At 36.0% G+C, this 26170-nt stretch overlaps 1 protein-coding gene across 1 annotated transcript in view; it reads right to left on the reverse strand.

Moving 5' to 3' along the window:
• Ascc3 (activating signal cointegrator 1 complex subunit 3) overlaps positions 1 to 26170 on the reverse strand; it is a 312705-nt gene that overhangs the window by 164636 nt on the left and 121899 nt on the right. Inside the window, exons 14-20 of the mRNA XM_055616194.1 lie at positions 22662 to 22796; positions 15733 to 15924; positions 15206 to 15430; positions 7836 to 7955; positions 3963 to 4127; positions 1909 to 1995; positions 729 to 905 (exon numbers count right to left, since the gene is read on the reverse strand). Of these exons, the coding sequence (XP_055472169.1) occupies positions 729 to 905; positions 1909 to 1995; positions 3963 to 4127; positions 7836 to 7955; positions 15206 to 15430; positions 15733 to 15924; positions 22662 to 22796 (1101 nt within the window). The remainder of the gene's footprint in view (positions 1 to 728; positions 906 to 1908; positions 1996 to 3962; positions 4128 to 7835; positions 7956 to 15205; positions 15431 to 15732; positions 15925 to 22661; positions 22797 to 26170) is intronic.

Raw genomic sequence — 26170 nt, forward strand, 5'->3', positions numbered from 1 at the left:
ACACACACACACACACACACACACACACACACACACACACACACACATATTTGTATATATGTATGTGTGTTAAATATATATGTGTGTTGTATGTACTAATAAAATTACAACAATTGTAAACAAGATTTCACTTCAATTTTGTATCACTTTAAGGAAGGCATTACTAAAAATATATACTTAAGAGGAAAAAAAAAAGTGTTTTGTTTTATGAGCTATATCATTCTGAAAAGCAAATAGCAAACACACAAAATAAGGTATTTTATTTTACTTCATTTTCTACCAGAATTTAAAACTTACAAGGTAGATGAGCTACAGTTCAAGAGAATAGTTGTCTTTTAGCTCTCAACTTTTAAGTATGGTAGAGAAGGTCACCATTTTTTGTTTGTTTGGTTGGTTGTAATGAGACAAGCTTTTACCATAGAGCCCTGGATGGCCTTGAACTCAAAGGTCCACCTAACACGTGTACTACCATACCTGTCAAGATTACATATTTTAAAAGAGAGTCCTAGCAAAACAAACGTATGGAATGAGATGCACTTATTAATTCACATTTAACAGTAAGTCTGTTATAGTCAAATGGAATTCCAGTCCTGATCCCTGAGAAAGATTACGTAAAAACTGAGAACAGGTCTAAGATAAAAGGGCAGTTGGCAGCATTCTTAGTATAACCCGAATTACTTTAGTCGTCTTCAAGGATCAGCAAAGTGCGAAGGGTTCCTGACCCTCACCTGGGCAACATATGCAGAATCTGATATGAGGGAGAAACTGTCCATCTCTCCACGGCTGATGTAGGTCTGAAGCAGGATGTTTATTTTCCCATAACTATTTTCCACACCTCCAGGAGCTGTGAGTTCACAGAAATTGTTTAACAAGGTATCTAATTCTTCTATTTCCTCTTCTCTGACCTAGAAGAATTAATGTTTTTATAGCAATATTTAGTGAATTATTGAAAACTTTCTTGTTCAAATTAAACTTCACTGTTTGTAGAAGCTTCCACTTTATATGACAATACTTTACTTTTGTAGTGCTGAAAATATTACTTTTCCCACAGGTAGTTGTAAAATACAATCAGAAACCATCTTGAAGCTGATACAATTACATTTTATTATTCATAACTAATATTAAAGTTGCTACTGACATATAAAAATTTGCTATGCCATAAAAATTAAATCATCTGACCTCATCATCCTTCAAGTGATGAGATTTCATTTTTTATTTGATCAGAGTTAAACCTCTGCCCAACCGGATTAGGGCAAACTTGATTATCTTCAAATACATTCATTATTTATTAAATACAGTCACATATTTTTATAAGGCATAAGACATTCATACCTTAAGGCTGTGAAGTACTTTGTTTCAAAGAACTGAAGTTTTCACTGTTAATGAGATTACACTACAATATGGATACTGCAGAAATATTCAAATCTAAATCTGAATCACGCATATATTTTGTATTTTCTTCACTGCACTTTACCTTTTATGACTCCGAAAGCTACCCACTTTTCTTATTTACAATAGCTCCTCTCTCCCGCCTTCCTCTACACCTACAGGTGTCATGTAACTGGGTGGCCTAGAACTGGCGATAGAAACAAGGATGGCCTCAGGCTCACAGAGGTCCTCCGGTCTCTCTCGGAAATGCTAGGACTAAAAGCATGTACGACTACTGCCACCTCCGCTTTATCTGATAGTTTCAACACTAAAGCCGTCTATAAAATTACTGATTTGGGGCAAAAGCAACAAATGATTTGAGTGGATAGTGGGCATTGCTGATGTGTTGACACACCAGATGTAAGAGCCTGTTTAATACATGTTTGTGAGACATAGTGATTAACTATAAGCTTTGATAAATGAAAAATGAATTGATGTATTACACCATATATATTTAATTCTAATCTCAAGTAATCTTACCTTAATTTGATCAAATTCTTCAGCTTTGGAGACAATAGCAAATATATCACCTTCTGTTTTGTGAGCATCAAAGAGTTCATTAAAGGTCTGTAAACATAAATATTACATCTGATTAAAATTATAAGTTCAAGTAAGTATTCTAACTTACATATCTTACTATAAATTACAAACAGAGAAATGGAGCCTTAGACTATACAGATATTTGTTGCACAGTATTCTAATTCCCCACTTTACAGACATCAGCAAAAAGGTCTATTAGAGTAAAAAGATAAATGAAAGCAGTTATTAACAAAAATCTCTATTACATGCCTAAAAAATTTTTCATCAAAACAGTTTGGCCTGGGTATACAGAGGTCTGATCTGGATCATTCACTAATACTAAATTAATCAGAGAAATGAATGGAAAACAGTAATCTGGTTATTTTCATGATATTTGTTTTTGTCAATGAAACTGGATAAAGAAAAGCCTGCAGAGGTCATATAGAATGAAGACAAAGGATGAGCATTCTGGAAGATGTGCAAATGAGTTTAGGACTTGGCTTGGTAGCGGTATGCTAACAAACAGACAGACAGGAAAAGTTGTGTAGTAGAGAAAATGAGCAGACGATGAGTGCATGATGGAAGAGTGAAAGGCTGGGTTCTGGGCTGAAGAGTTCCCAGATCAGATATGTCAAAGGTTTTAACGAAATCTAATTGTTGTATAAACATGGTTTATTTTGAAAAATATAGGAAAAAAAACTATTATTTTCTAAGACCTGTTCCATGTGCAAGCAAACAATAAATGGGTACAAAAGTTATATTTAATATAAATTGATGTTGCTGCATTTGAAGAAATCAAATCAGAATGACTTCTTTTTACATTAAAATATTTATAAAAGTATAAAACAAAAATCATTACAAAATTTGAAACATGACCATAAATAAAACAAATTTAAATCTTCTCATGAGTGATCCCTGTTACTTCACAACATACACTGACACACACATATAAACCCAGAGAACACGGACACATGCAAAAGCAGGGGAATGTTGAAGTGACATGCACCTCCTGACACAGGGTCATTTGAAAAGGCAGTAAGTCAGCCAGGCATGCTGGCGCCTGCCTAGTACTCAGCACTGAAGCGGTGGAGGTGGAGTCATTGGCACTTAGACACTAAGAGACCGGAACTGACCCTGAAAATGACCCTACAACCGTAACCATTCCTATAACACAAACAACTGGAAAAAAACTGTAAGAAGTTGCCACTGTATGCTTAAAATATTAACTTTCAAAAATCCCCACGTTGCCTCAGTCAGTTTGGCCTGGTGATTTAGTACTTTAATTCTACTCACTAGTTCTTAATAAGGTGCAGTTTTTGTTTTGTTTTTACTTTTTATTAAAAATATATTAAACTCTTAGTCTTAATTAGGGTTTCTGCTGCTATGACCAAACACCATGACCAAAGAGCAAGTTAGAGAGAAAAGAGTTTATTCAGCTGACACTTTCACATTTGCTGTTCTCACCAAAGGAAGTCAGAACAGGAACTCCAACGGGGCAGGATGCTGGAGGTAGCAGCTGATGCAGAGGCCATGGAGGAGAGCTGCTGTGAGGCTTACTTCCCCTGGCGTGCTCAAGTCTGCTTCCTTATAGAACCCAGGATCACCAGCCCAGGGATGACATCACCCAAAATGGCTTGGGCCTCCTGCACTGATCACTAATTGAGAAAAGGCCTTACAACGGATCTTGTGGTGACATTTCCTCAACTGAGGCTCCTTCCTCTCTGATGACTCTAGCTATGTCGAACTGACAGAAAACCAGACAGTATACTATCGTTTCCCATTTAGTATATTCTGATTTTCATTCTTTAGGAGTCAGCAATATGCTCTACATGCTTTAGAAGTTCATTGATCTTATTTGTACATTGTCAATACTGAGGGTATTATTCAATTTGTATAGATATATTTTGTTGTATTCGCGTTTTGTTATTTTGCATTATTAGCATATTCTGAAGACTAGAAATTATCTGAATGGAAAAATGAAGATATTGCTGTATTTGTTTCATCTAGTACAATACCTCAATTGTGTTGTATTTAATATAGTAGTGGCTGGCAGTTCTACCCAAATCAGTGGAGGAAAAATAGCCAGTTCGCTCTTCAAAACGAATCATCTTAGCTTTATCCAGCTTCTGGCCAACTTCGATAACCAGCTGTTCTCGATGTTTTCTTAACGTTGGGTCAATCTACAGGAAAGAAATAGAACCGATATACATAAATCCATGAAAACGTTTAAAAAATCATTGCATACGCCTACTTACAGAAATTAGTATGTTTTTTCTTAAGAGTTTAGGTCATTTTAAAAATGGCACATAAAAACTGTACATGTTAAAGGTATGGTATAATGGAAGTTTTGGTTTCTTTGTAAACTCAGCTTTGTTACGTAAATATGCTTTTTATCTTAATCCCAAGTGTGGGATTTTAGTTTGGCTATAGTTTGTCTATACCTGTTAATTGCCTCGTTTGGGGCATGGCCTTTACCAGCTGGTAAATACCTTCCATGTGTGGCAGGGAGAGGGGTGTGATCTAGGACTCTGAGTATATATATATATATATATATGTGTATATATATATATATATATATATATGTGTGTGTATATATATATATGTATATGTATATATATATATATGTACGTATGTATGTATGTATGTATATATGAATATTTTAGTATCTAAGAAAAAATTAGCCAGGCAATGGTGGTGCAAGCGTTTAATACCAGCACTGATATACATTAATGTATAATGTATTATATACATTATATAATAATATAATATATATTATATTATTTATATATATAAACACTAAATAAAGCTTAAAAATCAGATTGATGTTATCAATCTTCACATTCTCTTCAAATATTCTAAAGTCTAAGATAGTTATATCTGTAATATTCCAGGTAATACTTGAGTTTTCTTGTGCTAAAGCAATTAGGGATTTCAAAATTAAAAATACTAATATTCAGCCATATCAGTATTTCATAGAGAAATGGTGGTTAGGGTGCTTTCCCCAGTCAACTGAAGAGCCATAGAAAAAGATACAGAGTATCCTTTCAAAAGTAGTTCATTTGTTCTTGAATAAATGTCTATGCAATTTTGTAATTCCTGAAGGAAAAACTATTTTGTTTATTATAATAATAAACAAACAACAAAAGGAAACTGGTTATTTTTTTACACCATTGAATCTATTACAATACATTTCTATTGTTGTTGCTTTGGACTTTTGAAATGGTTTCAGAACATACTCTAGGCTGCTCCCTTGACCACCATAATTTTAATCGCCTCTTGGCAGTATATATCACCACAACCTGCCCTAGTCTTTTTTATAAGTGAAAATTATGATATTTAACCCTATATCTAAAAAATTAGCCTTCTACACATACCAATTCTCAGACCCCTCTTTAGCTATAAGCAATGATGTAAAGTAAGACCTATAATGGAATGGAGAAGTGTAAAAAAATCTTTAAAATCTAATGAGTTAATATGGCTATTTAAGTTAGGTCTTCATTTGAAGCAAACATCAAAATGAGAAGAACAAGGCAAAGGAGAACCTACTGCAGGTTCGTGACGGCCTAAAGAACCCCATCAGCTGATGTAAAGCTTTTATTACTGACTGTGAGATCCTATGTTGGGTTCACCAGAACAAACACAAAGAAATGACAAAACATGTATTAATCACATGATACTAATCTATTAAATGTAAGTTAAACTACTTAATTCATATAAGAATTTTATCCTTAGAAATTTATATTGAATAACAAAACAAGACACAATTAAACAAAATAAAACAAAGTTAAAGATACTGACATGGTGGTTCATAAGGTAGAGGCATTTGTTACTAGGCTTCAGGACTCAACCTGATGCCTAAAACTAACATGTGGTAAGAGAGAACCATCTCCTTCAAGTTATCCTCTAGCATGTGCCTCTCCTTCAAACACACACACACACACACACACACACACACACACACACACACACACAGAGACTGTTAATACTGGAAATTACACCAGAAGGATGTTCTTTGTACTAGAGAACTATATAAAATAATACCAACTTTATGTTTTAAAATAGAAATTATGTTATCTTAAGATTTTATATTCTTAGCTCCTGAAAATATAGCAATATTAGTTACTTTTCTGGTACAATGATAAAATAGCATACTAAAAGCACCTTTGAGGAGAAAGGGGTTTATCTTAGCTTAGTGTTTTAGAGGGAACGAGTCCATCATGGCAGCAAAGGCACAGAAACAGGAAAGCAGGACAAGAGCTTCCTAATCACATTCGTAATCACAGAAGCTGGCTAAACACATTTTCATCCACAAAGGAAGCCGAATCACAGAGTAGGAAGTGATATACCCTATAAATGCTTTAAGCCCGCCCTCAGTGATATACTTCCTCTATCAAGCCTCCACCTCCTGAAGTTCTATAAGCAGTGGCTCTCAACCTTCTTGGTTTGCTACCCTTTAAGATAGTTTCTCATGTTGCGGTGACCCCCGAAGAAAAAATTATTTTTATTGCTACTTCACAACTGTAATTTTACTACTGTTAAGAATCATAATGTAAACATCCGATATGCAGGATATCTGGTATGTGACACAAAGGGGTCATGACTCAGGCTGAGAACCACGGTTCTATATCCTTTCCAAACAGCACCATCAACTGAGTGAGAACTGTTCAAATACGGGAAGGAGCCCTTGAGGAACACTTCTCATTCAAAATAGCACATACATACCATGTTTAATTTCACCCCTTTGAAAAATTTTCATACTACCCTCGATTATTCTCACAATGCTTATTTTTAATGTTTGTTGTTCATATTACAAATACGAACTGTTATTTTGCTTACCATGTAGAAAGCACAGATTATAATAAACCTATATTTAGCAAACAATCAATTTGACTGTAAAACAAAGCATCTACTTAAAGACTGGCATATACTTCAGTGAAGAAAAGAAGGACAGGGGACTCCTTTCTGGGTTAAAATTCAAATATGAAAACCCAGGGATAAGCAGCAGTCTCGGCAGGAGTTGTTGCTTCTGTCTTAAACATTATGAACTCTACTGCACATGAAAAGGAGAAACAAAAGTAAAGCTCTGGGAACAAATTCAGATGGGTGTTTCCAGTAAACGAAGAAACATTTTGAGTTAAAATTTTTTTTTTATAATTTTGACTTAGCAGAAGTGAATATCCACATGATGATAGTGAAATAATGTTTTCATTAGACCACAACAGGATTTTATCTGTAATTAGGAAGCACTTACAGCATATAAGCAGAGTTCTAAGGAAAAAACCAGATCATATGGAGTCTGTAAGCCATATGGACCACACAGCCATAAAGCTCAGAGGAAAGGCTGTCACCACGTGTATCCAATTCTCAGTCTGCCTATGCACTGATACATGAAAGTGGTCCTGGCCTCCAGAGAGTCACAATGATAACTCATCGCTGCCACCATTTAAAAAGTTCAGAATGGAGGATAAGCAAATTGATAAGAGGAACAGATTATAGATAGCATAAGCCTATAACTAAAACATGGCCATAAAGTTCTTCCTGCCTAGTTTACTCGCAAACTAATTTATCAGTTTAAAACAAACATAATAAAATACAACAGCAAGTGGAAATGTATCTAAAAATGGCATGATCATAACGTAAATAGGGAGTTAACAGTATTAGTTGTAAGAAATTTAAAGAAAGTAATGTGATTACCAGGACCAATTTCATTTTCTTCCATGTTCTTTTAAAAAAAAATTACAGCTCTGAAATTCTCTTCCAGGTCTCTAACCCTTTTCCAATGAGGCAAGAGTAACAAATATTTGTTTTCACATTATGAAAAGATCACAGAAACCAAAAGATGGCTTGAGGCCTTTCCCCACCCCCCCCCAAGCAAATGAGCTTTCTACCTGGTATGCTTTATGACTGACGCCATATGCTAATGGATTCGCTCTCATCCGCACATAGAGATAAGTGTAACTTATCCACTTCACTGCTTCTTCCACGTTGGTAACCGTTCCTAGAGCGATCTGCAAATAAAAAACATAGCAGAAATTAAAGTAATGCACCAAAGAAAAACATAAATATTACAGCAAACAGTACTTTGCCAGATACTAAGCTTTGAAATATGGTCAGTGAACCGTTTTTTGTTTTGTTTTGTTTTTTTAAGCACAAACAAAACTGGTAGGCACAATTTTTCCAATTTATTAAATACCACTCTGTCTCATTTAATTAAAAATAGTTCATTGAAAATGATGTCTGAAGGCTGAATTTCTTTAATTTTATGGCTTTTGATTTTTCCACGTGTGGAGTTTAATTTATACAGTATTATCCAAACTTTCCTGTTATTTTTTTCTTACTCAGCTAATATTCAATTAATTTTGGTTTCACTTAAATTTTCTGAAAATGGTGATTACAATCGCCTTGCATGAGAAGGTGTAGTTGCAGCGTATCTGAGTTTGAGGCCAGCCTGGGCAAAAGAGTGACAAGATTCTGTGTGAAAAGCAGTAACAACAACAATAAAAACAAAGATGAAAACAACCACCCCACAAAACAAGGAATGCTGTTATTGTTAAGAAAGAATTTATATGTGTGAACTACAATAAAAAAGGAATGTTTCAGATTATAGATTATATTCAGAAAGTCAATGTAATATGCAATATGGCCTTCTGCTGTATTTTTCACATGTACTAATTTAATGAAACCAACAACGGATGTTTAAAAAATACATCTGACATGAGATCTATAAAGAAAATAATTACAGTAACATTAACAGAGTTTTAATGAGACACTTAGTATGAGACGTATCTGATTATCCAGCAGGTAGACACACAGGAAGCAACAGTGCTTTCTGGGAAAGTATCCTAAGTGTGAAACTTGACACCTGTAATTTTTCTACAAATCTTTAGCTGAATTCACTAAGAAGAAATGTGCTCTGTATAAATTATTATACCTTAGGAAGAAGAAAAAACAAGAAAAAGCAACTGAGATACCAATACTAAATAAACTGAAACTTCAATCGCTTTATTTCTAGATAATTTTTAGGGAGCAAATTATGAAAAGTCATTTTAGCATTTATACTCCAAACCCTCCTCTTTGAATTATTCCTCTAATTCTAATATTCCATACCTGATTCTGTCAGCTACTGATGTGGTGAGCTGGCAATGCGGTGCAGCGGCGGAGAGTATGCTTAGCACACAGGGCTATATACTGAGCCAATAAGAAGCTGTGTAAAATCACTGAAGAATTAGAGGTAGTGCAGTTCAGTGATTTCTGTTCTGAATGGGAAAAAGAAATTTGTTTGGCTGGGTGGTGGTGTTGCACGCCTTTAATCCCAGCACCAGGGAGGCAGAGGCAGGTGAATTTCTGTAACTCCGAGGCCAACCTGGTCTACAGAGAGTGAGTCCCAGAACAGTCAAGGCTCCATAATGAAACCGTGTCTCAAACAAACAAACAAACAAACAAACAACCCAAACCAAACAAAAAAGAAACTTGTGTGACTGAAATCTATTTTTGTATCCAAAGTTTCTGCCACTATTATTTCTATTTTTACATGTGTCTCTATATAATCTATGATATCTAACTAATAACTACTTTAACCCAAAGTTTCTGCCACTATTATTTCTATTTTTACATGAGTCTCTATATAATCTATGATATCTAACTAATAACTACTTTAACCATTAAATTCATATAACTCTATATGGAATGGTGTTCAGAAAAGTAAAGAATGAAACACACTCACTGGGCAGAGTTGTACACACATGTAATTACAGCCCTCAGGAGGCTAGACCAGCAGGATGGCTGTAGGTCAGGCCAAGGTCTACACAGCAAGACCATTCCTCACAAACAAACAAAAACCTACACACAGTTATTACATTTCTGATGCTCATGTACATGTGGGCATAAGAAAAATAAGTTAAGGCATGGCATGTTAGCAATTAACCTTTTTTCCCCTTATAGTTCTACCATACACGTAGTAACAACAAATGATTACTTCGTTACTGAGCCAGAATCTCACCAGTATTATTATTCTCCAAGTATTACTATCCAGATGTAGTGCAGATTTAAAGGTTCTTTATTCTATGAAACTCACTTTTTCTAACTCCTATAGCTTCACTTTCTTTTGCCTTCACTAACCTGCATTGTCTCCAAAATGGCTTTTTAAAAAGTTCAGATGATTACACTGTACCCTAATACATTTTGTCTTGAAGTAGTCCTTTGAAAAGTTAACAAAATTAGTAAAAATATAAGTAAAAAGAAACTAGTTTGATAATATGACTACAAATCAGACAGTCCCTCTCTCCTATTCAAAACTACACAATGTAGGTATTGGCAAACCTGTCCCCTTCCTACACCTTTCCCAATAAACTACTTTTCCTATTCTAGTTATCGTGTGCGTCCACCAATAATGTGATAGGGGCTGTCTCTGACTCTGTTCCCTGTCTTTGGATCCTTTTCTCCTAGCTGAACCTCCTTGTCTTGCCTCAGTGGGAGAGTATGCACTTAATCCTGATGGGACTGGAGGTTCCACGGTGGGTTGATACAGCTTAAGGGAACCCCATTCTCTGAGAAGAGAGAGAAGAATAAGAAGAAAGGGCTGGCATGAGGGTGTAAAGTTAGAAAAAAAAAAAAAAGGTATATCAACGTGGATAGAAAAGAAAGTTTCTACATAGTTTATGCACTTATTATTGTAGAAACCTTAATTTGCAATAAAATATGATGGTGTGTATAACTTATGAAGTATCAACTACTTCCTTATGATCATTTAACATTATTTTAAAATGAAAGAAATGAATATTTTATAAAACACAACATAAGCTTGATAAGTAAATTATTGAAAAAAAAGACAGGAAATAGGTATCGCTCATCTGCTCAAGAAATGCGAACGTTGTAATTATTCACAAAGAAAAAGCATTAAACAGAAAAACACATATTTATTTCTTGACACATCTTATTTCGAGGCTAGTCCTTTATCGCCACCTCGTGACAGAAATGAAAAGTTTCTCATAACTATACGCTGCCACCTGGTGACAGCTTCTTCATAGCATATATTTGAAATTTATTCATTCATCATAGAAGCCACCAGTAAGCATTCTGTATATCGGTAAGTGCACAAAAACATGGTCCTTGGCCATATGAAAGTCCTTCTACATGAATTTGGAACATATAACCAGAGGGATCCCTGCCTCACAGTGAAACCATTCAACAGTGGTTTTCAAATACTGGATGTGTGAATGATGAAAATGTTACACTATGTAACTAAATATATGTAACTGTGTAACTAAGTGTAACTAAATGTTACACTATAAAGTCCATTAAACAAAATATAACTCACCCCATTTGGAAATTTAGATATAACACTTCATACCTAACCATTAAAGCTTAATATGTAAGGATATTTTGATTATTTATCGTATGTATGTTTGGAAAATTAGTCAAAACCATATACAATCTAAGTAAAAATTTATAATATATGTGTATGAATGTGTATGACTGTAGGCATGTAAATATATATATATATATATATATATATATATATATATATATATGCTTTATAATACATGAAAAGAATTTATCATACCAGTCATGGCTGGAAGCATATATAGGACTAATTATCAAAGGACTATAAAATATCAGTAAATCAATTGTATTATGTGCCATATATTAAAGTAGAACAAGCATAGAATAGATTTTTCACAAGTCAACAGAACAGAAAAATTGAACACTTGAGGCGATGAGGGCAGAGAACTTTTGCTAGAGAGCCATCAGAGGCAGACTACAGAAACACTGTTATACTCTGGCCTTCTATATATATATAAGTTGAGTATATTTACATATGTACAATATGTATGAATATCCACACAGTATGTATGCTCACCATATAGATGTGGGATTATTAAGAATAAACATTGGAATATAGGAAAATTATCCTAACTTTAAAGAATGGCTTAGATTTAAAAGACGGCTTATTAGAACAGACTAGAGGCATAGTGTTGTCCTCTGAAAACATGCTAAAAGCTTCAAACACTTGCTTTTCTCTCAATGCAAATTCAAGTGGCTTTATAAAGAGAATGCACTTGTGACCTTTCATCTCCATGATTTTGGAGTCACCTCATTAGGTGTCATTGAGCAAAGCTGTGCATAAGACATTTGCTTTCAAATTATACTTAATGTATTCATCTCATTAGTTAAAATTATATTCACAACGACAAAGCCATTAGTAGAAGCAATATTCATTTTTAACTTGATCTTTGCATTAACCACTGATAAATTTGAGTCTGATCAAAGATGTGGTACACACAAGTCCATGATCTTACTAATACAGCACAGATTCATGCTACAAGTTGATTCATATTTGGTTTCTAGTTGTATCAAATTTAGTTTCACATTCAACTTGTATTATCAGGAAATTTCAGTTAGATCAAGGTAAAAAAAAATTAGCGGCGACTATACCTCACTATAAAGGCTAAAAATTTCAAAATATGGATGTCCTTTGTGTACATACATAGAATTATAGTGAAGTGACATTTCTGAAAATGACACTGCTATTAAGTAGTTAATCATGAACATATGGACCCTCATTTATTTTGTTTCCCAGGGCATGGCTAGTTTCATTGATGATGTTCTATTATTTTAAAAGATAACAACAGTGTTTAACTCAGTTTGTATCTCCTGTATATTTGCAAGAGCACTTGAGTTTACTACTTAAAAAGTGATGAAAGATATTAGTTCTAAGTTGACAAAATTTAGTTCCCGCAAACTCTACAATAAAGCTATATAGATATGTGTCTTCCATGGGGTTCCTTTTGCTGTGATAAAAGTCCATAACCAAGAGCAACTAAGGAAGGGAAGAATTTATTTTTTCTTAAGCTTACAGCCAGGGAAATCAGGGCGGGAACCTGGAGACAAGAGTTGCTGCAGAAGCCATTGACGCAGAAGCCACTGACGCAGAAGCCATGGAGCAGTGCTATTTACTGGCTTGCTCCTCACAGCTAACCTAATCTGTTTTTTCATAGCAATTAAGACCACCAACCCAGATTTGTCACCAATCATAGTAAACTTGGCCTCCCATAAAACTAATCACTAAGCCAGGCAAAGCGGCGCACCCCTGTAATCCCAGCACTTGGGAAAGCAGAGACAGGCCGATCTCTGAGTTCGATACCAATTTGGTCTACAAAGCGAGTCCAGGACAGTCAAGGCTACACAGAGAAACCCTGTCTAAAAACAAAAAAACAAAAACAAAACATTAAGAATATGGATCGCAGGCTAGCCGGTAGGCCAAGTTGATGAGGTCATTTCCTTAACTGAGGTTCCCTCTTCCAAACTTACTCTCTTGCTTTTGTCAAGGTGACATAAAAACCAGCCAGTACAACCTGCTTGCTTTGTAAAAGTCAGAGAAACTATTGCTGGCATTAAAAAAAAAAAAAAAAAAAGTTTAGTCTAGCTCATAGGAGAAAGTAAAACAACACAAGGAAATATATTCAATTTAACTTATTACATTTTATCTAAGATGCCCCAAATCTAAGCTCTATCAAATAAACTAGATTTAGAGTTTAATGGACCCATGTTTGAATACTATTTTCAAAAGCCAACTTAAGTGATCTTAAGTTGTTACAGATATCTGAGGATATTACTGGGCATGATGACTGAGAAAATAGGAAAGCTTATGAGACATCCATTCATCACCTTCCTCCTTTTCATTTAAAAAATACTTAGTGTGTATCATGTGTGCCACGGCATAACTTTGAAAATCAGAAGACAATGAATACTAGTTGGTTATTTCCCTCTCTCTCCCATGTGGGTCCTGAGGAACAAACTCAAATCCTAGGCTTTAAGACAACTGGCTTTATCCACTGGCCATCTCCCTAACCGAGGATGCCTTTAAAAAAAAAAAAAAAAAAAATCTCCCATCATACCTCTCCAAACTTTATCCTTCTGACCTCAGACAGTTTTCACAGACAGAGCTGTTTTTGTTCTTTTTGTTGTTGCTGCTGTTTGTTTTGCTTTTTTCTTGCAGCAGCAGCCTGGCACCCAATGTATTTTCTCCTTTGCACGCCACTGCACTGTGCTTCCTCCAGGAGCTCTGATGCCACTATGGCCACTCTTCTTGACAGAGAAAACCATGTGAACGTGCTTTTCATGCTCCAGAGAGAAAAAGTGAAGAACACAGGCAGGATGAAACAGACACTTCCAGAAGCTGTTAAGAAGTATTGTGAATTGAGTGGTGGTGCACAACTGTGATCCCAGCACTCAGGGAGGCAGAGGCAAGCGGAGCTCAGTGAGTTCTAGGCCAGCCTGGTAGAGAGTGAGTCTAGGACGGCCAAGGCTACACAGAGAAACCCTGTCTTGAAGGAAAAAAAATGATTTGTGACTGTGTTTCCTTCATTTAGTTCATGGTTATATAGAAGCTACTGAAATAATGAAGACAACCTTAGGCTAAGAAAACTGTCATAGGAAAGTACCAAATACCACAGCAATAATTAAAAATGCCACAAAGACTAAACACACAGTTAATGTTTGTCATATATATGCTAAATTGTTAAGAATGTTTCTATTCTTTGCCAGTTAAACTGTTAGATGTCCAGGCTGCTGAGATGAGTTAGGTTTGAGCACAGAAGGTGCGCAAACACACATGCCAAACAAACTGTTACTCAAGCTCAATCATAGTTTTATATCATTTATGTAAACATTTTTATAACAAAGCTAGCAAATGATCTAAGAAAATAAAGTAGCTTTATAAATCTTATAAAATTTTATTAGAAAAGCAAAATACTAATACACATTGCTACTGCTGCTATTTGTTTCCCTAACCTGTAAAGATTAGCTTGGATTCTGATCTAGAGCAAATCCCATGGTCGGCAACCAATCCTTGTCAGTCTTGTGGTTGGTCTACACTGCTGCGAATTAATCAACATTCTGCCACTCAGCATAGTATTTTCTTTCTTTTTAAAGATGGAATTTTGAGTGTGTTTGTGTATATACAGGTGTGTGTGTGTGTGTGTGCGCGCGCGCGTGTGTGCGCATGTGCAAACAGATGTTAGAAAAGGGCCCAAAGCGGGTGTCACAATCCTTGGGGCTGACCTGTCAAGGTGGTTTGGAGCTGTTTGATGTGGGTGCTGGCAAACAAACCCAGGTCTTCTGCAAGAGCAGTGAGCACTCTTAACGACTAAGCCATCTTTCCAGCCTCTAGTTTGTCTTTTGACACATAGTATATTCCGAATATTACAAATAAACAATCAATTCAATCTTTCCCAACATTTGACGCCTGCGCTCTTACCTCTGCATTTAGGTTATCTGCAAGGCTTTCCAAAAACTGACTCTCAATGGGGTTTTGTTGAGTGAGCAAACTGAGGTAATGGCTGAGTTTATCATGTGTTGTTATGATGATTCCTTCCCCAAATTTGTCAAATTGTGGTCTTCCAGCTCGACCAAATATCTGCATGACATCTAAAATTCCAAGGTCAACAAAGGAGCCTCTTTTGGCAGCATATATTTGTGTTCCCTAGATGAGGAAAAGTTAATAAAATTTACATAAACACACACATATAATCCTGAAAATCTGGAACCTGAAATTAGACAAATATGGAAAGATTTCAAAAGTATACTTTAAATAATCCCTTCATCAGCTGGGATAGAGTTAAGTTCTGTATTATAAAGGAGACTTCTACTGAAGAAAATAATTCTAGCTAAAACCGCATTTAGTCAATGAAACAGACAAATCACAACATTTTTCTAAATAAATCAATTCAGAGGCTTGATTTAACAGACACACAAATCCAAGTGCAAAGGAAGGTAAGCTCCTACCTTAATAATGACGGCGTGGGCAGGAAGATTGACACCCCAGGCTAGCGTAGCTGTACACACGAGGACTCGGATGTGACCATTTGAAAACAAGTTTTCAACCAAATTTCTGTCTTGCCGAAGCATCCCTGCATGATGAATGCTAAAGCCATCTAGGAATAATTCTCGCACTTGCTTATTTCTTGACTTTTGCACCTAGACATTAAAAACATAAAAGGGGAAATATTTAGCATTTAAAAGCAATTGTTATTTGTCACGCAAGTTGAATGAGTTTATCAAAGAAGGCAAAATTGTTTCAAAGTTTCTTAAGATATAACTTGGTTAACAGTGCTTTATACAAAAATAATTTTGTTATGTCTTACAAGTTGGCCATATCAAAACATGATGCAAAAACCTGAAAATGAAGAAATAAAATAAAAACATCTGATCCAGCTATGGTTTCGTTTAATCAATTAATATTTTGTATAGTTGTTTTGTGTACTTCCAGAAACACTTGACTAAAATTAAATACCTCTATACCTCACCTCTTTAAGAATAAAACCAGAGTTGCCACAATGCCAAGCTGCACAGCATTTCATCCTAACCCCTACCCCCCTTACCGATAGCCACATAGGTCGGCATTTTCTAAGTCTCTTCTGAAGAATCCATCGTACATTTCCATTTCCCATTCTGAAACCACTACCTGGAAGACCTAACGGAATGCACAGTGATTCCTCCCAGTCTTCCACGTTCATCAAGTGCAGAAACCTTCAACAGCATTCATCTACAACTGTGTTCACGCTGCTCTTTAGTGGAAAGGTATTGACCACATTTCTTCACCACTTTAAATTTTCCCTGTTGGTATCTATTCTTTTCCTGGTTTGAACTTGTGGGATCTGTGTAAGTTTTGTAACAAACGGCTGTATGAACTAGCTGAAGAGACTCACTAAAGAAGTATTTCTGTAAAATTGAAGTGGTTAGAACAATACTTTTAAAAGCTGTTCAATAATAAAACCTTTTTGGGGGGGTATTAGATCATGGATTTATTTAATATTGTTGTTTTGGAAGGAGCTCATTATCAATAATAGCTTATTTCTGACCTTTTTTTTTTCATATACAGATATGACAGGGAATGAGAGTCAGGGGGTTGGGATTCTAGTCCAGCCCCTACCAAACTGACTGCATCTTTTTAATTTCTAAGCAATCAAAGAAAAGATCACTTTATAAATTCTGCTTCAATTAGGTTGAGGAAACATTAGTGAACTGCACCACCTAGTGGCAATGAAAATAAATGACAGTCTATACACTTTGAAAGTCCCAATCTTAATAGACACACCACAAAACACTATCTTCACATTCACTGAGAATGCACTCATATTTATCTTTGTTAGCATGGTTGCCTGTGGGAAACATAGCACGCTATGAGGAAATACTGACTTTTGAATTTGCAATGTCTGCCACGCACCATGTTCGGTATGATCATGGATCATATCATACTATTGAAGGGTATGGAGTGTTTTCAAGAAGAAGCCTTCTACCTGGTTGGAGCTGATCAGTGTAGTTGGGCCTTTTAAGATTGATAGTTTGTCCCCTAGTTCAGGCCACAGCAATGTGAGCAATTTCTGCTATACATCCTGATTCCCGAAATCTGTGATACCTTCCCTATTATGATGGACTGCGACTCTTTGAAGCTGAGCTGAAATATACTTTTCCTCTTATTTCTGTCAGGTATCTGGTCAAAGAGATGCCAAATAATGAAGGCACTATACTTGAATCACATTGCCTTTTTCCTTTTAGAGCTGAGATATTATTGTCAAAGTTCTTGAAGCATCTCCTATGAATAGCAAAGACTGCAGAATATTTGCTAAAAGATAAAGGAATTCCTTCAGAAGGCAAAACAGGAAAGGCCACTTGACCAATTCCACTTCTCTAACATTCAAAACTAGGCACTAAGAGAACAGACAATCGTACTGAAGGATGGCGCCTGCTTCTGTTGTGGCCTCCCTGTCGACTGCCTACACTGGACGTGCTGCCAATCGGTAAGGACACTGATAAGACAGGACGTCACTTCACACAGAAGGACGTAAGTGTGAGAGGTAGCAGGATGCTCTGGAGTACTGACCCAACGCCTCCTACAGCACTTGGGCTGTGTAGTGACCAGCTGCAGGGGTCCCCACCAGGTGATGTCATCATCGCATCCATCACATCTTTGTGTTTGGTGAGGAGACACCTAACAGTCGCTTGTTTATATATTCCGTGCATTTCCTTTTATTGGTTCACAGGCAGTGATGGCAATCTTAAAAATAAGCCTGGGGTATTTTATTTATTTTTTTTTAACTCCTTCCTGGCTAGACAATATTTTGTAACATACATTGAAAAGTATACTCAAATATTCCATTTTATACATAATAGCTATGTTATTAAGATCAATAAAATGATCAAATATATTTTTACACAATTTGCCTTTCTTATGCCAGAACATATCGCCCAGAATTAAAAAAAAATGGGTTGAAAAGTAAATATTGTTTTTAATTTCATTTAAAGTTGCCAACTTGCTTTCTAAAATTATGTAATTAATTCATAGCTCTAACATCAATATATGAGTGCACTCCATCCTGCAATCATATGACACAGAAGTCACAGCTGTTAGTTACTTAAGTTATTTTAATATAAACACAAGATTAAGGATCAGAGATTCTCATGGGAAGATACATGGAGTAATACTTTTATCCATTTATGCACAAAATAGTCAAATGAGATTATTTCATGCCAAACTTAGTTATTAGTATTTTAAATTAAACTTCTAAGAAAAAAAAACCTAATAACAAATAGTGAAATACAGTAGAGACTGAATAAAAAGGAGAAAAGAATTCATAATAGAATCAAGAAAAAAAGAGTTAAACAATTACTAAGTGTTGCATAATTTGTAGAACAGTGAAAAAGGCAAATACACAAACTACTTAAGATATAATGAAGTTATGATAAAGGTAAGTGGGCAAAGCTCTGTCTTTGTACTATAACCTGATGAGAGAAGGCACACAGACAAAGCTCAGAAATAGTCAGGTAATAAAAAACATTTCTATATTAAATCTTAAAACCAACAGGGGAAAAACCCTAGGATTACTTAGGACTAATTACTGGATAATTGAAATAATTTTCAGAAAGATGAAGGATTAAATAGTGAAACAAACTTTCAAAAGATTTTGGAATCCTGGAAGAAGCAGGTATGCCCTTTGTATATGACACATACTGCAGAGATTTTCTTCATGGAAAAAAACGTTTGTGCATAAGAAACAAAATCTAATGCTATACAAAAAAATCTGTAGCATATCTGATATTACATGCAATTTAATATACAATAAACCAAGCACATGAACAAATTTTTAAAAATAAAATATAAATGGCTAATGCAGAAAATGTTCAGTTTATCACATATGTAACAAAACAATGAAAAATTAATAACGAAGTAACAGAGGTAGGCATATAGCTCAGCTGGCTGAGTGTTCCCCTAGCTTGAGGAAATATTTTTCTACCACCAATCCAGGTAGAGTACACCACCTACAATCATAAATTCAAAATCGCTTTTGGTTAGAACAGGGAGTTGGAGATTGGCCTGAGACACATGAGACCCTATTCCAAAACTGTGAAAAGGGCCAGTGAGATGACTGAGCAGGTAGAGGCTCTCATCAGCAAGCCTTATGGCTTGGGTTTCATCCTTGAGATGTACAGGGTGGACAGAGAGAACGGACTCTAGCAAATTATCCTTGGGCCTCCATGCTAAATAAATGTGTTAAAAAAGATTTTCTCTACTAATTTACTATTAACCTGAAAGCTTAAATGTATCTAGTACTAGCAATGTTATGAAAAGGATGTAGCTTTTTGAGGAACATGTTCTTTGGTGGGTAATATGGGATAACTCACCAAACATTTTTTTATTTTTATTTTTAACTGCAGTATTTTATTATTAGTTACATTTTATTAACTCTGTATCCCAGCTGTATTCCCCTCCCTCATTCCCTCCCAATCCCACCCTTCCTCCCTCCCTCATCTCCTCCCTGCCCCTTTCCAAGTCCACTGATTGGAGAGGACCTCCTCCCCTTTCATCTGACCTTGTTTTATCAGATACCTTCAGGACTGGCTGTAAAGTCCTCCTCTGTGGCCTAGCAGGACTGCTCCTCCATTGGGGGGGTGGGGAGATCAAAACCCTGCCATTGAGTTCCTATCAGAAATAGTCCCTGTTCCCCTTACTATGGGAAACCAATTGGTTACTGAGCTACCACGGGCTACATCTGAGCAGAGGTTCTAGGTTATATCCATACATAGTCCTTGGTGGAGTGTCAGTCTCAGATATATTTGGTCCTGTGGAGCTTCTATTCTTTCCACACCATAGTAACTCCCCCTTCCTTCATATGATTCCCTGCACTCTGCTGAAGGTTTGGTTATGAGTCTTAATATCTGTTTTGATACACTGCTAGGTAGAGTCTTTCAGAGGCCCTCTGTGGTAGGTTCCTGTCCTGTTACTTGTTTTCTCCTATGTCCAATGCATATCCTATTTATCTTTCTAAGTGAGGGTTGATCATTTTACCACGTGTCCTCTTTCTTTTTTATCTTCTTTAGCTCACCAAACTCTTAAATGAATTTATTACATAATGAGAGGAATATTCTCAGGACATATAATTTAAATATAAGAAACTCATTTGCTTCATAATATTACATTTTCAACTTCACTTTTACTATAACACAAATGTCCTTCTTTGTGTTGAAGGAAAATTCACTAATTCTTTTGATCCTCTTGACCCTAATTCTTAAACATTTTTTAGAGCTACAGGAGATGGGTATTTATAATAGAGACAACCAACCAAGTACTTTTGTTTCTTAGCCAGAAATGTGTCCTGACTTGAACTTAAACCTATGAAAATAAGGTTTCTATTGGCATAAAGTAATTACTTCCAAACGTATTTGCAATAAGCTTTAACAGACTGTTTGCTTAATAGCTATAAGCGTACATATTTGATTTTATGTGTTTTTGTATGCCTTAGTATATAATCTTGGGTTCTCTAGAGGAACAGAATTGATAGATTGAAAAAATATATAGAGAGAGAAAAAATGGAATTTATTAGAGTGGCTTGCTGAACGGATAGAATGAATCACTATATGTATGGAAAGGGCATTTATTACAGTGGTTTACAGGCTGTGGTCCAGCTAATCCAACAATGGCTGTCTGCTAACAGACAGTCCAAGAATCCAGTAGTTGATGCTTGTGGAGGCTGGATATCTCAACTAGTCTTCAGTATACACTGGATTCCCAGAAAAGTAGATGTTAATGTCAAGAGCAAGAACAAGCACAAGGCCATAGTTGCCTAATCTTGATCAAAACTGTTAGTAAAATCTGCTTAAAAAAAAAATCATAAGATACTGTTGTTATTCAAATTACTTAAAGCAGCGCCTTTTATATTATAATGGACATAAAATCACCCGAGAATCTGGGTGACTTGGAGATTCTGATCTGGAAGCCTGAGGCAGTGACAGACTGTTTGAAAGTCCTTTGTATATACAAAGAGCAGCAGATATTGTTGTCAGGATCCCTTTACATTCTTAAAGACATTTTCTTTAGTTAGGCTATATTTGGCAATATTTTTAGAAGCTCAAACTGAGAAAGTTATCAAATTTTAAAATAACAAATTCATTAGATGTTAACATAGTTTCTATCTTAGCTATATTTAAAAGGTAGAAATAAACACTTCAGTTATAGCTATCTACAGAAATGGTAAGTGAATATACCATTCATTCATACCCTTTAGAAAATAACTGAGATCCTATCTTAAACAAACAAACAAACCAACCAACAAATACAAACAACCAACGAAAGAAAAAACTATTAGTTAAAAGGGAATGAATAAGGACAAGTTATTTATGTGTATGAAAATATCCCAATAAAACCCTTTACTTTTTATGTGTGCTGGCTAATCTTGCATCAACACACAAACCAAAGTTATATGAACGGAGGGAATCTTAATTGAGAAAATGTCTCCTTAAGATCTGGACCTCTGAAAGATTCTACCCACCAGCGTATTGAAGGAGACACTGAGACTCATAGCCAAACTTTGGTCGGAGTGCAGGAATCCTTATGGAAGAAGAGGGAAATAGAAAGACCTGGAGGGGACAGGAACTCCACAAGGAGAACAACAGATCCCAAATACCTGGGCCCAGGGAATCCTGCAGAGACAGATATTCCAACCAAGGACCATGCATGTAGAGGACCTAGATCCCCTGTTCAAAGGAAGCCCATTGCCTGCTCAGTTTCCAAGGTCAGACAGAAGGAGAAGAGGTCCTCCCCTATCAGGGGACTAGGGAAGGGGCATAGGGAGAGAAGGGAAAGTGTGGGTGGGGCTGGGAAGCCATTAGGGAGGGGGCTGTAGTGGGGACACAAACTGAATAAATTGTAATAAATTAAAATAAAAAATCTGTCTGTAAGGCATTTTCTTACTCAGGGATTGATGAGGGAGGGTGTAGCTCATTTGGGTCCCATCCTTGGGCTGGTGGTCCTGGGTTCTCTAAGAAAGCAGGCTGAACAAGCCGTGGGGAAACAAGCCAGTAAGCAGCACCCCTCCATGTCCTGCACATCAGCTGCCGCCTCCAGGATCCTGCACTGTTTTGAGTCCCTGTTCTGACCTCCTTTGGTGATGATCAGCAATGTTTGGAAGTATAGGCTGAGTAAACCCTTTCCTCTCTAGCTTGCTTTTGTTCATGGTGTTTCATCATAGCAATAGAAATCCTAACTAAGACAATATGTTAACTTTAAAACATTTAAAAATATTAAGTCACAAAAGTTAATAAATCTGTAAAGTTAACTTCTTAGAATCTGCAACTGCAGATGCTCTGTTGAAACCTCTGTACCATGACTATCATGTGCACTGATTTGTTTCTGTGGTCTCCAGTCACCAGTACATCACCTGTTTCAATGCATGTCCATACTCTGGTCCTTGGGTAGGCAGAAAGCAGGAGATCTGGCCACTATTTTTGGCTCTCTCTATTAGAGACATTGCTGTCCTTACAGTGGCATTGCGAGCATGTACAAATACCATCACCTAAAATGATGAAAAACAAGTTATTTAACATTTTAGTTATTTACAATAAAACTTAATACTAGTCTATATACATCATATAAAATAATTATTAAAGTTTCAAAAGGAAATCTCTGATTTTTTAATATAGCAACATCTATTTAAAAAACACAGGATAAAGGCAAGTTAAAATTGAACAACATGACTTATTCATTGAAGACCTGTATACTGATTTACATGCTAAGAAATGTATTCTATGAAACTTGGGGTGTAGCTTGTACATTTTTCTCTTGAAAACATCATTTATTATGTTTATACTAACACCATATAAGATTTAGATCTGTCTATATAAAAAGTTGATATGATTTGTATCATAGTCTCATCCCTCTATATTTTTTCCATTATTTGCCTTTCATAATGGGAATGTTTATGATTATATTCTCGACCTATAACTTACTGTTTTTATCTTTACAAGTATGCACAGCTAAGACTGCTTGCAAGTATAAGGAGAATATGGACATGATCTTCTGAGCAATGCTGACATTGTTAAACATTAGATTAGTGTAGACTAGAGAACACATTTTGCATGGTGATGTGGGTAAGAGCCTTAGGGGGCCTGTAGTAGAAGTGCTATAGTTATGACCTTAAACATTCCCCAAAGGCCTAAGAGTTAAGGGATCAGTCTACAGCTTGGTATTACAGCTTGGTAACAGTGAGATGTGGGCCCAGTGAGGCTGTTCGATTACAGGGTATACGCTCCAGAAAAAAGCAGAACTCTGATCATGTTTTTCTTTTTGCTTTCCAGCCAACATAAGATGAACACTTTTGATTTATCATCCAATCCCCAGTTCTGCCTTACCACAGCATCAGAAATAATAATTTTTAACAAACACAGACCAAAGACACAGAAACAATCCTGCCCATGAAATATATAGTGAAATCACAAGCCAACATAAACCTTTCCTCTTTGAAACTGATTACCTTGCATGCTTTAGTAATGAAATAAAACAGTAGTAAAAACCAACAAAGACAGTACGTGGTGCTCATTAATATTCACACTGGAGAAAAATCTGACAATCATTCAAAAAATTGAACTGATAGAAACATTTAACAGTTAGTAGTATTTCAGGGTAAATTCAAAGATCAACACAATTCTAGAGTAAATCAAAATTCCTTAGAGGGTGAAGAAAAACCTTTCCCAATGAATTCAGAAAAAACAAAACCAGCATTTTGAGTTAACACGAAAGAATTAACATAAATCCATCAGATGTTAAAAATATAAAGTTCATCTTCATGTACCTATGCATACAAACTATCAGAAATATTTAAAGATATTTTATTTAACTAGTATAACCTCAAGATGGCTGTTGTTATGAGCCAGCATTTTATATGACATTTTCATTCTCCACAATTGAAGTGCTCTATTATAACAAGTAACATAATGTAAAGCATACAAAAATAAAATATGACAAAGTATTACTAGTAATTTTGGCATGACTTATCAACTTATATATATATATATTTTACTGCAACAAAGAGAAATAATGGTTACTATTTCAAGTTATAATTTTTTCCATTAATGAATCCATCATTTCTTGTTTAGCAACTCTTTTTCTTACATGCATTTATTTTTCGTTTTGTTTTGGTTTTTTGTCTAGAGGATTCAACAGAAGTCATTACAAGATATTGGGTCTCTATAAACATGATCAGGAGGATAGCATTGGTTCATCTGGCAGAAATAACTCCAAATTAGCCCTAAATATATACTGGCATATGAGAAGTAGCGACACAGCCATGTGTCATGAAACTAAAATTAGAAGATTCAAATCCATTAATGTATTAACCAAACACTGCCTACCAGAGTATTCATACTGAAAATTGAGATTAGGTTATAAATTTTGAAATATTTTACTCATTTATTTTCAGCTAATCCAGTTCCTTTTTCTTCTATGTGTCTGTGTGTATGCCACTGTGTGCAGGGATCCTCCAGTGCTGTAGGTATAGATGGTTGTATCCATCCAGCTTAGGTGCTGGGAATGGAATTTATATATAAAAGCAGAAAAAAAAACAAAAAACAAAAAACAAAACAAACAAACAAAAAAACGTGTGAGCCATCTCTCCAGTGTTTTTTTTTAATTTCTTTCTTTTTTTATTTTTATTTTTTTAATATTAGTTACAGTTTGTTAACTTTGTATCCCTGCTGTATCCTACTCCCTCTTTCCCTCCCAATCACACCCTCCCACCCTCATCTAATCCCTGCCCCTTTCCAAGTCCACTGATAAGGGAGAACCTCTGCCCTTTACATCTGATACTGGTTATCAGGTGTCTTCAGGACTGGCTGCAAAGTCCTCCTCTGTGGCCTAGCAAGGCTGCTCCTCCCTGGGACGGGCGTGGGTGGGGGGGGGGGGGCGAGGTCAAAGAGCCCGCCATCGAGTTCATGTCAGAAACAAACCCTGTCCCCCTTATTAGGGTACCCACTTGGATACTGAGCTACCAAGGGCTACATCTGAGCAGGGGATCTAAGTTGCATCCATACTTGGTCCTTGTTTGGAGAAACAGTATCATAAAAGACCCCTGTGCCCAGATATATTTGGTCCTTGTGGAACTCTTGTCCTCTCCAGGTCATATTAACTCCCCCGATTCCCTGCATTCTGCCGGAGGTTTGGTTACATGTGGCTTCTCCAGTGTTTTTAAACTGTCAGAGGGAACTGTTCTGTCCTAGAGCAGGATATTTATGAATCTGAATCTTAGACTTGCTTTCCGACTTGTCAAAAAAAAAAAAAGTGTCTTCACATAAAATCATAAAATCATTAAAATCAGTAAGAGAGTGAAAGCTCAGGCAGAAATAATTAGAAAACAATAACCAAATAACCAAAACTGTCTCAATGTACTCAAAGGAAGACAAGACATATTTGAAAAAGATTTAAAAATAATCTCCTTCAGAATATTACTAAGTAGCAGTGTGATTTCAAATAAATTATTTAACCCCTTCCATCAAAGGCCAGAGTGTATGTGTATGTATATGAGTGTGAAAAACTTAGATTTACTAATGGAGTGGGTTTCACATTTTAAATGCTTCAAACTTACCTGCCTGTCCGTGTTTGTTAGAGCAACCACAAAAACAACAAAAAACAAGACAAAGAGAGGCAGCCAGCCAACCAACAAAAAACAGGACTGCTGTTGCTACTTGCTAATACCCATTCTGACTAACCAGGTCTGCAGCAAGACTAAAATCTACACTATACTCCACTGCAGGCCCACAGTTCAGCCTGCATTCCTGGAGACATTCTGGCCCCTGGACAGACAGATGAGACCCCCTTATGCCTCAGACGCCTGCCTGCTGGGTTCCCCTGAGCAAGCCCAGCACAGTAAGCTACGTCTTATCCCCTGGGCACTCC

Source organism: Psammomys obesus, unplaced genomic scaffold (assembly GCF_907164565.1).
Source record: "Psammomys obesus unplaced genomic scaffold, mPsaObe1.curated_primary_1811, whole genome shotgun sequence".
NCBI classification, from domain to species: Eukaryota; Metazoa; Chordata; class Mammalia; order Rodentia; family Muridae; genus Psammomys; species Psammomys obesus.